Here is a 13,036-nt window from a genome sequence, read left to right on the forward strand (position 1 = left end):
TCCGGGTTCTCATTTCACCCACCTCGGAAGGATGGAAGGCTGAGTCAACCCTGAGCCGGTGAGATTTGAACAGCCGAACTGCAGAACTGCAGTCAGCTGAAGTAGCCTGCAGTGCTTCATTTAACCACTGCGCCACCTCGGCTCTCTGATGGACAGCATCATGTTAGTTGGATAATCCCTGAAACAATCCCCCCTCTCCCCATCTCCAAATTTTTCACTCAACTGTAAGCCTTAAAAGAATCGAAATATACATTGAAATACACTTCTAGTGTCTCAGCATTACCTGGTGTTGAAGGAATAATACTTGCTGAAAAAGAAAAAAAAATGATTTGATTAAAATTTTGCTGTAGCACTTTAGCCACACAATGACTGTATTGATATGCATATCCATTTCTTACCACACTGCTTGTAAAGTGGATACAATGATCAGAAGAATAGTGTTTGCTTTGTTTTGCTAAAAAGTTACTCACCTGTACTCCCTGCCAACGATTTGGTTTCAAGAAGCCACTTCAAGAGTCCAAAAAAAGGCGAAAGGGCTACATTTTTCCATAGCTATTCAGTGTAATTAAAAGGCTCTCTTTGCTTGTGCTGCAATCATTACGTAGCTAATTCTGCTTGAATACAAGATTTTCTGGCGATGTTATGTGACCATTTCAATTATGGTAGAGTTATTGCCCAATTTGAGAGAGTGATATACATCTGCTGTTCTGCCAGGCATTATCAAAATACTCCCCGATACTATCACATATCCTTGAGATGATGGCTCAGTAGAGTCTCTAAACTACATGCTCTTTTACTGCTCTCTCTAAATAGAATCCTTCCTTATATTCATCCATCTTGTCCTAAAATTCCCTGCAGAGAGCACGATTTCTTTGTGGCTTCCTGTCTTTAACCATTACTCAGCTATATCTTCCTGGGCTATATCTAACTGCACTGGTTACCAGGAGGCTTTGGGGTGGAATTCGAAATTCTGGTTATCACTTATGAAGCCTTTAATGGCCTTGAGGCTGTTGATCTAAGGAAATGTCTATCTACTGGGGGTCCTGGGGGTCCGTTCTATGCAATCAGAGCCAGCACGCTTTGGATTCCATCAGCTAGATTGTATCACTTCATGGGACCAAGAAAGCAGAGGTCTGTCACCTCAAGACTGGATTACTGTAATGTGCTCTACATGGGGCTGCCCTTGAAGAGTGTTCGAAGACTGCAGTTGGTCCAGAATGTAGCCGGGCGAGCAATAGTGGGGGTGCCTAGGTACACCCACGTTACACTTATCCTCCGCGAGCTGCACTGGCTCCCCATTGGTCTCCAGACACGCTTCAAGGTGCTAATCGTTACTTTTAAAGGCCTACATGGTTTAGGACCTGGTTACCTGAGAGACCGCCTCCTGCCATTTATCTTCCAGAGACCAATAAGATCACACAGACTAGGATTCCCTCTGCCGGTCAATGTCAGTTGGCGACTCCCCGGGGGAGGGCCTTCTCTGTAGCTGCTCCGGCCCTATGGAACGATCTCCCCATGGAGATCCGGACCCTTACTACTCTTCCGGCCTTCCGCAAAGCGATTAAGGCCTGGCTGTTCCGGCAGGCCTGGGGCTGTTGATTTTATCCAGCCCCACTCCAAGCTGTATGCATGTTGTGTAATTTTAATGTTTGTTTCTTTTTAATTTTTATATATGTTCCCCCCCCCCCCCCCGTTTTTATCTGTAAGCCGCCCAGAGTCTCGAGGGAGTGGGCGGCATACAAATGCTAATAAACCTTGAAACCTGTTACAGCACCTGTCCTCTGATATGAGATCCCTGCCAAGATTCATATGGCCCCCAAACAGAGGTGGATTCCTACCAGTTTGCACCTATTCGGTAGAACCGGTTCATCAAATCTACCGAACTGGTTAGAAGAGGTTCCACCAGTGGACCCAGAAAGCAGGCCACACCTACAGAAGAGGTTCCACCCACCACTGGCCCCCAATGTATTTAAATGAATACTTTAAACCTGGCTCTTTCCCCCCGCACTGCCACCCATGGGTCTCCACTACCATAGTGCAACAAGTTAGCATCAGTTGTATGCCAGACTGGCACAACATTTTTCTTCAGGTAAAAGTTCCTGATAGATACATTTCTTCAAGTCTGATTTTTCCAGTCGAACTTTTTTTTTCTTGGTGAATCCTATCACTTTATAATTTTTTAGCCATCATTTTCTTCTGGGTTTGTTTGTTAGTATCCTACCGGATGAGGGTTTTCATTAGATGAGTTAGAATATTAAGTTCTAACACTAAGTATGCTAAGATGTACAAATTCTCAACATTAACTACCGATGGGAAAAAAACCTCCCGTAAAATATGTATATTGATCTCATCGCAGGATAAGAACATACCTGAACAAATGACACCAGCATCTTCATTGTGGTTGCAATTATGAGTTCCCCAGCCTTGGTTTCCACATTCCCAAAGATAGGATTCATACCCACGGCAGGAAACATCATCCAGGTAGATAGGACCATATCCTTGCCCAAAATAGGCTCCACCTTTAGCTTCAATAGCTCGTCCACATCCAAGTTGTCTGCATATTACCGCTGCATCATTTAGATCCCATGAGTCATCACAAACTGTCCCCCATTGGCCATAGTCACGCCGAACTTCAACGCGGCCTTGACAGCGATCCCTTCCATTTACCAATCGGAGCTCTTAAAATTGAATTAATGAATCAATTAGTATGATTGCTCTTCTAGACGATTCATAAATTAAAAATGCAGATGTGATACCCAGAACCTTCCCAACCTTGGCTGATCTCAAGACAAATAATCAGGGTTGGATCTATTGGGATCATGTTTTCTTGGAGGTCATTAAGAAATGCCAAATGTATGGTTGTTTGGGAATTTTAAGAAAATTTAAGGAGAAGATGATGACAATCTCTTCTATATTGTTGCTAGAAAATTAACATTTTGAATATAACTGTTCAACAATGCTATTTTTCTTTTCTTGAAGACATTGGAAGAAAATAGGCATATTGAGATTTTGACCTTTAGTTTCTAGCATCCCCAACCAGTAGGGGCAAAAAGGTTACAGGAGGAATAATAATAATAATAATAATAATAATAATAATAATAATAATAATAATAATAACAACAACAACAACAATAATAACAACAACAACAACAACAACAACAACAACAGAACAAATATTGTGACCTGGCCGTCGAAACTACGCAACTATGGATGAAACATGTAACAGTGATACCCATTGTCATCGGGGCACTTGGTACCATGTCCATAAATTTTACAAAATACATCACGAAATGTGCAATAACTCCAGAGGAATTGCAGAAAACTAGACTACTCAGAATATTGTACATTTTAAGAAGATATTTGCAGCAATCCATACCAACCATATAAACCAGCGCCCATCAATATTATATGAGATATATTTTTAAATGTCCAATTGACTGAGTTTCATGTATAATAATAACAACAACAACAGTAATAATATGGTTCATTGATATTGCAATACCAGGTGATACACGAATTGAAGAAAACCAACTAGTAAAAATAATGAAATACTAAAGTTGAGTGATTGTAGCAATAGCAATAGCAGTTAGACTTATATACCACTTCATAGGGCTTTCAGCCCTCTCTAAGCGGTCTACAGAGTCAGCATATTGCCCCCAACAACAATCCGGGTCCTCATTTTACCCACCTCGGAAGGATGGAAGGCTGAGTCAACCTTGAGCCGGTGAGATTAGAACCGCTGAACTGCAGATAACAGTCAGCTGAAGTGGCCATAGTGTAGTGTAGATCGTAGAGGAAGAAATGAATAGTATCAATGGTTGGACCAATAGAAATAGAAGCCCTTGGAGCAAAACCTAGAGGGTTGCTTAGATACATGGAAATTTTGAACTTATCTGACCTGAATATCCTGATTTTGAAAAAAAAAAAACAACCACCTTATTCAGAACTGCCTATATACTGAGGTGCTATCTTAACAGCTCTTAGGTCCTTGGTTAGGGCTTGATTTGTTTTTACCAGTCCCAAATTTTATTTTCAATTGTTACTAGAGCATCCTTCTTATTATGTGTACTTCCTTAAAAGATCAGTAAAATTAGGAAAAACCATTCTAGCAAAATTGGGCTGTAGAAATCCACACTACCAGATGGCAACAAAATCAGTGTTTTATATTACTGTGGGGTCATCCGGTTATGATCGTGAATTTTCCAGGCCAGATATGAAAACTTATCTTAAATCAATAGTCCTTGAAACTACAGCTTAAAAGATAGTGTTACTGTGGACCAGAGGTCCCCAAATTTGTCAACTTTAAGACTTGTGGACTTCAACTCCCAGAATTCTCCAGCCAGCTATACAAGTCTTAAAGTTGCCAAGTTTGGGGACCTCTGCTATAGACATAACTATAATCAGAAACAGAAAGAAATGCCAAAAGTTAATATCCAAATGAAATATGATTTCTGGATACCAAACTCTTGTGACTCAGCAGAAGTTTGCTGTGAGTTGAGTCGGGATGTAGGAATAACAATGCAGCTGGGGCTCATTAGTGTGGTCTTCTGGAGATAAAAGTACTGATGGTGCCACGCCCTGGTGGCAGAAGTCAACGTTCGTCATTCCTTAAGGAGAATTCAGTTCCGATCCTGTTTGAGTTTGTGAGACACTTGGATAAGTGACTTTGCTTCTTGAAAACTTGGTGCTGTAAGAGTTTTGTTTCTGCATTCTGTTATCTTCTTGCCAGAGACTTTATTTATGTTTATTCTGGGCTCGCAGCCAGTCTGAGCCGAGGACTGATAAAGTTATTTCCTTTTAAGTCTGTCTGCCTGTCGTCTGTTAACGAGCAGAGAAGGAGGGACAGAACACCAAACATAACCTTTTTTTCATATTAGCAAATTATAGGAAAACACAGTGTATTACCTTTTGTATAACCAAGTGTTCTGGTTGGTGGAAAAGGAGCTAAAAAAAAGGAAGAGACATATTAAACTACATGACAGATAATATCACATTAATAACATTTTACCCATGAAATATTTGAGGGTATGTCAAATATATTTGATATCTATCTATATACACACCCATACAAAATTTTCTTAATGAAAACAACTTGAAAGAAAAGAATATAAAAAAGGAATAGCATTCCATATAGACTATAACCATTCATATATTAATAGTTAGTATATTAGAAAATATCATAATCAACTTTCATTTGACTTCATATTTCTAACAAGTCCCTTATTTATTTCTATCTGCCTTTCTAAAAGCCTTAATTTTATTAACCACTCCATCTGTGATCTCACCAACAAATAAGAATAATTAAAGACAAAGATAAGTAACCAAATTCAGTTTGATGCTTTGAAAAATCTTTAGTGGGAACTGCAAAGCAGTTATACAAGGCATAGTGATTTTTCACATATCTTGTTGTAGGAACTGATCACCTCAAGGTGGCGCTCCAAATTAATTTTAGTGATTGCATCTGTACAATGTTACAAGATTCATACCATTCACATAATGGTATCTCTACCTGTAATCCTTATATACTATAAAAATAACCATAACAACACATTTTTGTATGAAAACTGAAAATAAACAGGGAAGTGAATTTTGGTTTGAAACGGATCAATGGAGTATTGTTTAATGTACTTCTCCTCTGAAACTGAAAATTCTTCAGATAAAGTAACAGAGCAAAGAAATTATATCTGGAATAACAGATTTACCTAACCAGAACTTTTTCCCCCAGCATAATATCTAACTACAAGACAGGTAGTAACTGTGTAGTTTTTAAAAAAACATTTTAAAGCACTTTTTTGTGGCAGTTCCCATGGTTTAATAATTGGATTTTTAAATTACACAGTTACTACCTGTCTGATAGTTATATGTTATGATAGGGGAAAAATTAAACATCCGAATACTTATAGTTCTTTCCCATCTAATCAGATCAGTTCTTGGTCCTTAGCTCTAAACTGCTGTACAATAAGGATGTCATTTATTTCCATTTGAGATCAAGATTTGTTTGGGTTTCTAAACTTTTCCAGAAACTAAGGAATATTGTAATTACACAGTATCAAAGAAACAAGTTACTGGATCTTTGCTCAAGGCTGAGCAACTCATCAGGAAAATACATGCATATATATGTGCGTGTGCGTTTATTATTTTTTTATCAATAGCGAAACAATGTTTTACAACAGCAAAACTAATTTATATTTCACAGCTGGATACGAATAAATTATTTTGAAGATGTTGTTTGTAGAGATGACCAGGCTGAGCCTGACGGAGAGGTCAAACAAATCATAAGTCACAAGTCTCGAAGCACCATAGGTGGGTTCCTACCAGTTCGCACCGATTCGGTAGAACCGGTTCGTCAAATCTACCAAACCGGTTAGAAGAGGTTTCACCAGTGGACCCGGAAAGCCGGACACACCTACAGAAGAGGTTCCGAAATTTTTTGAAACCCACCACTGGTCCTTGGATATGATTATTCTACACTATCATGCTCATATTTATAAAACTCAGTGCCTCTGTGAAAGGTAAGGATGACTACTGCGTTTGTGCTGCAATCAGAACATTGCGTGTGTTGAAGTTGTTTTGACGCAAACCAAAGATGCCTTTTAAAAAACAAGTTTACATCCTATTCCTATGCATGGCAGCGCTGTGTATGAGGTAATTTAAGGTGGTTCTGACAAGTGTCGTCGGCATCTTCATATCTGGTCACATGGGCGGCAAGCCACTCCCATCCAGTCACATGGGCGGCAAGCCACTCCCACAAAGGAGGCCACACCCACAGAGTAGATTTGAACAATTTTTGAAACCCACCACTGCGAAGCACCCACAAGAGATATAAGTCCAGCCTATTTGAATTTCTTCCTATTCTTAACTCCTTAACAGTCACTTGGCCAAATTCTTGCAGAGAATTTAGGCTTGCAATAAATCTTTATACTCATTTGTACTGCCTGAATCTCCTGATTTCCCAGATGTTCAACAGTTGTAATAATTGAAAATTACCTGTTGATTGAAGCCATTCTGAGTCTGTCAACAACAAAAGAAGAAACACGAGGCATTAAATGTATGTATTATTGTACACATTATTGATCACGATAAAGATACTTTTGTTTTGTTAATTATTTTCTGCTGTTCTAGGAAAATATGTAAATAGATAATGTTTATAATGATGAATTGCACAACCAGAGGATTTTATGTACTGGAAAAAATCATGCACATCAGATTTGCAGGTACAGAGCTGGGGAAAAGACAACAAATTGGACTCAATCCTATAAGTATATTCCCTGACTCTTCAAGTTTACAATGGCACTGAAAAAAAGTGACTTACGACTTTCACACTTATGACTTTTGCAGCATCCCCATGATCATGTGATCACAATCCAGATGCTTGCCAATTGACTCATGACCATCACTGCGTCCCAAGGTCATGTGATCACTTTTTGCAACCTTCTGAACAAGCGAAGTCAGATTCACATAACAACCGTGTTGCTAACTTATCAATGGTGATGATTCACTTAACAATTGTGGCAAAAGGGAGCAAGATTCACTTGACTAATGTCTCACCTAAAACCAGAAATTTTGGGCTCAATTTTGGTGATACATCCCTATAAATGAAGAACACCTTAACTATTTGGGACTAATAAATGATTGATCATAAACATATTGGTCAAACAAATAGTAACAAAATCCTATCAGCTACCTAGTATGAAGTCCTCCTTCTGATGATGGAGCATGAAACGTTTCCAGCTAATACAATTCATAGACTTATGGCTAATCGTGATCCAACAAATGCGTGCCTGACAACAGCGCGCCCGACAAAACCGTGGCGATAAAACCATGATGTTGACAGCGCGCCCACAAAGGCGCGCTGACAAAAGAGCGCCAACAGAAGCGTGAGTACAGTTAAGGTAAGGGTTAGGGTAAGGGTAAGGGTTAGGGTTAGGGTTAGGGTTAGGGTTAGGGTTAGGGTTAGGGTTAGGTTTAGAGCACGCTTCTGTAGGCACGCTGTTGTCAGTGCGCTTCTGCGCTCATTCATTGGCGCGATTTTGAATTCACGGTTTTCTCCCCACGGTTTTGTTGGTGTGCTTTTGTCGAGCACGCATTTGTCGGTGAACCATGGCTAATATAGCCCATACTTCTGAAGGACACTAAATTGTAGATGGATATTGAATTGTATTTGGATATTGAATTGTATTTTGAATCTTTGTTTTTACTTCATAACCTGCTTCTCCTGCTATCAATGTGATAAAAAATAGAGAATGACTTATACCTGCACATGTGACTGCAACTTTTGCGCTGGTTCCACAGCCTCCTTGTTGAAAAGAGCATTGCCACAAGTAGTCTTCATAGCCAGTACAGGACACGCTACTCAAGTAAGGGTAAATGTTGGTGTAGTTTTTGCTAACTGCAAGTGCTCGACCACAGTTCAGCTCCCTGCAGACGACCGCAGCTTCCCTCAGGCTGAATCGATCATAGCATACACCAGCCCAGTCACCAAAGTAATAAACTTCAAGAAGACCGGAACAGTATCCCGACAGCCTCACGTAAATGTCTTTAAATAGACATTAAAAGGAGTGTTATTAGCAATAGCACTTAGCAATAGCACTTAGACTTATATACCGCTTCACAATGCTTTACCCTTTCTAAACGGTTTACGCAGCCAGCATGTTGCCAACAACAATCTCCTCATTTTACTCACCTCAGAAGGAAAAACTGCCAGATTGCAAGCAGGCAGCAGGCAGCAGAATTAGCCTGCAGTACTGCATTCTAACCTCTATGCCCCCATGGCTATTAATTAATTAATTAATTAATTAATCATTGGGTTTCTACATATTTGTACGTTTAATGCACACAAAACGATGGTTTTAAAATGTATCTTCCAAATAAATGTGGAATTATTGCCTTGTTTCAGTCTTGCTACTTTTAAATGTGAATTTTTAAATTTAGCACCTTAGGGGACCTAAACATAATATACTGTAAATCTTAGCCTTTTGGCCTCGCTGCCTTTGCCGCAGAGCAGAGCCACCCTCCGTTGGGAGGCCAGCTATATATCACAGTAATGATGTATTTTATTGTCTCTCATGTAATTTACAAACTTAAAAATGGGAGGTGAAAGGGCCTCATAAGTGGAATAGCCTAGGGCCTCTTTTCATCTAAATCCAGCCCTGCTCAGAACCTCCATGTTTTTGTCCTGTACTCAGAACAAAACACAACCTTCCAAGTGGTGCTGTTTCAGATGACTTGATAGAAATGTTGACTTGGATCTTGCTACTGGATGTTTTTTTTTAAAAGTAATTTTAACTGGGGCAGTAGAATAGCAAGGGCTGATTACGTTTCCACTGATACTGGTTTAGGCTGGGAAACCATATTGCTGGAGCAAAGCAGGGAATAACAATAAGTGGAATATCCTTCTCTTCACCTTCCTACTGATCAATTCCATTCTTTTACAGTTTTAAAGAACATTTTCAACCCATCTCCCGTCCCAAATCCATCCGCTCCCAAAATGCCTGCTTGTTTCTTTAGGAAAATTAATTATTCTAAGTAGGTGTTATGTGCCTATCAAATATCTTGACACTGCTGTGCTGTTGGCTAACTACACGCACATACACCTTCCATAAAGGCTTATCTTTAAAGCTTCTCTCTTCCCACCTCCATTTGAATGAAGAAGCCAATCTTTTCCTATAAAAGTCTTCCTCCCCAAACCAGCCAGGACTCAAGAGGCCAAAGAGCAGTTAAAGAAAAACACACAGACAGAGGGCTAGAGCATGGTGCTTTTCCTTGTGATGATTCTTTGCAGGGGAAAGGCAAATTTATTTGTCACCTGTTTCATTTTTAAAACCCTCTACTTCAATCTTTATTTGTCTAATGCAGGGATGTCCAAACTTGGCAACTTTAAGACTTGTGGACTTCAACTTCCAGAGTTCCCCAGGCAGCATGCTGGTGATTACCTTTAAAGCCCTACACAGCATTGGACCTGGATATCTGAGAGACCGTCTCCTGCTACACACCTCCCAACGTCCGATAAGAACCCACAGGCTAGGCCTCCTCCGGGTGCCGTCGACCAGACAATGCCGGCTGGCGACCACTCGGGGGAGAGCCTTTTCCGTAGCTGCTCCGGCTCTGTGGAACGAGCTACCAGCAGACATCCGGACCCTTACCACCCTCGTGGCCTTCCAAAAAGCCACCAAAACCTGGCTGTTCCGACAGGCCTGGGGTTGCTGATTTTAAATCAGGTCCAACCCCCAGTTAAACCAAATGTATGTTGTGTTTTTTAAACTATTTCTATTCTTTCCCCTATGTGTTATTTTATTTTATTTTGTATTTGTAAGCCGCCCGGAGTCCTCCGGGATTGGGCGGCATATAAACTCATTAAATTGCGAATTGCGAATTGATTGGGGGATTCTTGGAATTGAAGTCCACAAGTCTTAAAGTTGCCAGATTTGGACATCCCTGGTCTAATGCAACCTTCCCAAATGGCAGTTTTCCAAGCATGCCATGATTATAGCTCCCAGAATTCCAGTTGTGCATTTGTTGCAAGTGGTTGACAAAGGCTCATCTAACAACTCTAATTCAAATCAACAATAATGTTTGAAAACTCACCATCATAAATGGCAGTTGAATCTGGAAAATTAAAAAAAATACATCAGTGATTTGCAGGAATATCTCTTAATGCAACAGATCAGACTGTGATTTTGTTCTTGTTAGAAATAATATTTCTTAAGAATACATGAAAATTACTAATATTTCTCTAGGGGAAAAAAACCTTATTTTCATAAGCAGTTCATTAATTAAGTAAACTTTTAAATGTCAACAACGTCTACAAACTAAAAAGATTAAATTCATAGTGGTAGACTCTGAAGGGTCAAAGACATGTTAACTTTTATAGTTCACACCTTCTGCCCTGTTTCCCAATATAGGAATTCATTTCTGCGTACAATTCAACTTTGGAAAAAATGGTGAGCATACAATTCTTCTGATTGTCTTGTATTAGACATACCTGTGAAAACCAAGTTATATTTGTAGCTCATGGTTGAAATGAGAAGTATTGGTAGCACTGATGATGTTACCTAGTTTGGATAATGAAACGTATGCAAGAAAATAACCAAGCTCAGAAAGCACTAAGGACCACTCATTTCCCTTACATTGTAGTGATCCCCACATTATCAGGGTTTAGGTCCCTGTTGTGACTCAGCAGCAGTCTTCTGTGAGTCTTTTCGGGATGCAAGATTAACTATGCAGCTGGGGCTCGTTAGGGGCATCTTTTTGGGGATAAAAGGATGGATGGTGCCACGCCCTGGTTGCAGGAGTCAACGTTCCTTAGTTCGGTTAACATTGATTGATCATCGGTCATGGTTTATTTGAGAGCACTTGGAGAAGTGATTTGCTTTCTGTAACCCTGATTCAAGGAGACACTTGGAGAAGTGCATTGCTTTGTAAGAGTTTTTGTTTGGTATTCTGTTATCTCGTCAGAGACTTTATTTATGTTTATTTTGGGGCTCGCAGCCAGTCTGAGCCGAGAACTGATAAAGTGAGTTCCTTTTACGTTTGTCTCCCTGTCGTCTGTTAACGAGTGGAGAAGGGGGGACAGAACAGGTCCCTATGCTTGTAGTCACACCAAATACCCCTGTAGAGGCATTTCCTGTTTTGCTGGATAATAAAATGCAGCAGTTATGCGCACGTGCACAAGAAATATATCTGAAACAGCCACCTGTGTCTGCAAAAAGATATTTAATGGTTTGGAGGAGGAGTGTTTTGCATGCATTCTTATGAGTTTTCAAGCTATTTCTTCCTAATGACACAGAAATAAGTCTCTGTCTCGTATCAGCTGAGTGCGTCTGATACGGGAAAGGGATTGATATGGTCCCATGGGACTTCATCCAAAGCCAATTGCTCAATCAGTTTGCATTGGTGTATGAACTGGTTCAGGACCCGGATTGTTGTTGGGGGCAATATGCTGACTCTGTAAACCGCTTAGAGAGGGCTGAAAGCCCTATGAAGCCGTATATAAGTCTAACTGCTATTGCTATTGCTATTCACTCAATAAGACAGGGATGGTCAAACTCGTGATAACACACTGTCATCACATGACATATCACAACTTCCACCCCTTGCTAAAAAGGAGGTGGGGGTGGCCAGCCCATGATGCATCCGGCCTGTGGGCCACAAGTTTGACACCTCTATAATTAGACAATGTGAAAAGAGTCAGGAGAGACATTGTTTGTGCTCTCAAAATTACATATTTGAAATTATATTTGAGGCAAATCTAGAAGAAAATTTAAAGTACAGGGGTGGTATTCAGTCGGTTCTCTCTGGTTTGGGCAAACTGGTAGCGGCAGCTGCCAGAGGTCCATCTACCCACCCTGACGTAATGTGTGAGTATTGTGTGCTCAAGGCAGTGGGCATGAGCCAGTGGTGGGTTTCAAAAATTGTTCAAACCTACTATGTGGGTGTGGCCTCCTTTGTGGGAGTGGCTTGCTACCGATGTGACCGGATGGGAGTGGCTTGCCGCCCATGTGACCGGATATGAAGATGCCGACGACACTTGTCAGAACCACCTTAAATTACCGCACACACAGCACTGGCATGCATAAGAATATGATGTAAACTTGTTTTTTAAAAGGCATCTTTGGTTTGCGTTAAAACAACTTCAACACACGCAATGTTCTGATTGCACCACAAACGCAGTAGTCATCCTCACCTTTCACAGAGGCACTGAGTTTTATAAATATGAGCATGATAGTGTAGAATAATCATATCCAAGGACCAGTGGTGGGTTTCAAAAATTTTTGGAACCTCTTCTGTAGGTGTGGCCTGCTTTCCGGGTCCACTGGTGGAACCTCTTCTAACCGGTTCGGTAGATTTGACGAACCGGTTCTACCGAATAGCAATAGCAATAGCAATAGCAGTTAGACTTATATACCGCTTCATAGGGCTTTCAGCCCTCTCTAAGCGGTTTACAGAGTCAGCATATCGCCCCTACAGTCTGGGTCCTCATTTCACCCACCTCGGAAGGATGGAAGGCTGAGTCAACCTTGAGCCGGTGAGATTTGAA

At 40.5% G+C, this 13,036-nt stretch overlaps 1 protein-coding gene across 1 annotated transcript in view; it reads right to left on the reverse strand.

Moving 5' to 3' along the window:
- Positions 1 to 11,012, reverse strand: part of LOC116514128 (deleted in malignant brain tumors 1 protein-like) — an 83,642-nt gene extending 72,630 nt beyond the window's left edge. The window contains exons 1-6 of the mRNA XM_032225587.1: positions 10,982 to 11,012; positions 10,585 to 10,605; positions 8,255 to 8,536; positions 4,906 to 4,944; positions 2,355 to 2,678; positions 1,461 to 1,486 (exon numbers count right to left, since the gene is read on the reverse strand). Of these exons, the coding sequence (XP_032081478.1) occupies positions 1,461 to 1,486; positions 2,355 to 2,678; positions 4,906 to 4,944; positions 8,255 to 8,536; positions 10,585 to 10,605; positions 10,982 to 11,012 (723 nt within the window). The remainder of the gene's footprint in view (positions 1 to 1,460; positions 1,487 to 2,354; positions 2,679 to 4,905; positions 4,945 to 8,254; positions 8,537 to 10,584; positions 10,606 to 10,981) is intronic.
- Positions 11,013 to 13,036: the final 2,024 nt, after the last annotated feature.

This window comes from Thamnophis elegans, chromosome 10, assembly GCF_009769535.1.
Source record: "Thamnophis elegans isolate rThaEle1 chromosome 10, rThaEle1.pri, whole genome shotgun sequence".
Taxonomy (NCBI): Eukaryota; Metazoa; Chordata; class Lepidosauria; order Squamata; family Colubridae; genus Thamnophis; species Thamnophis elegans.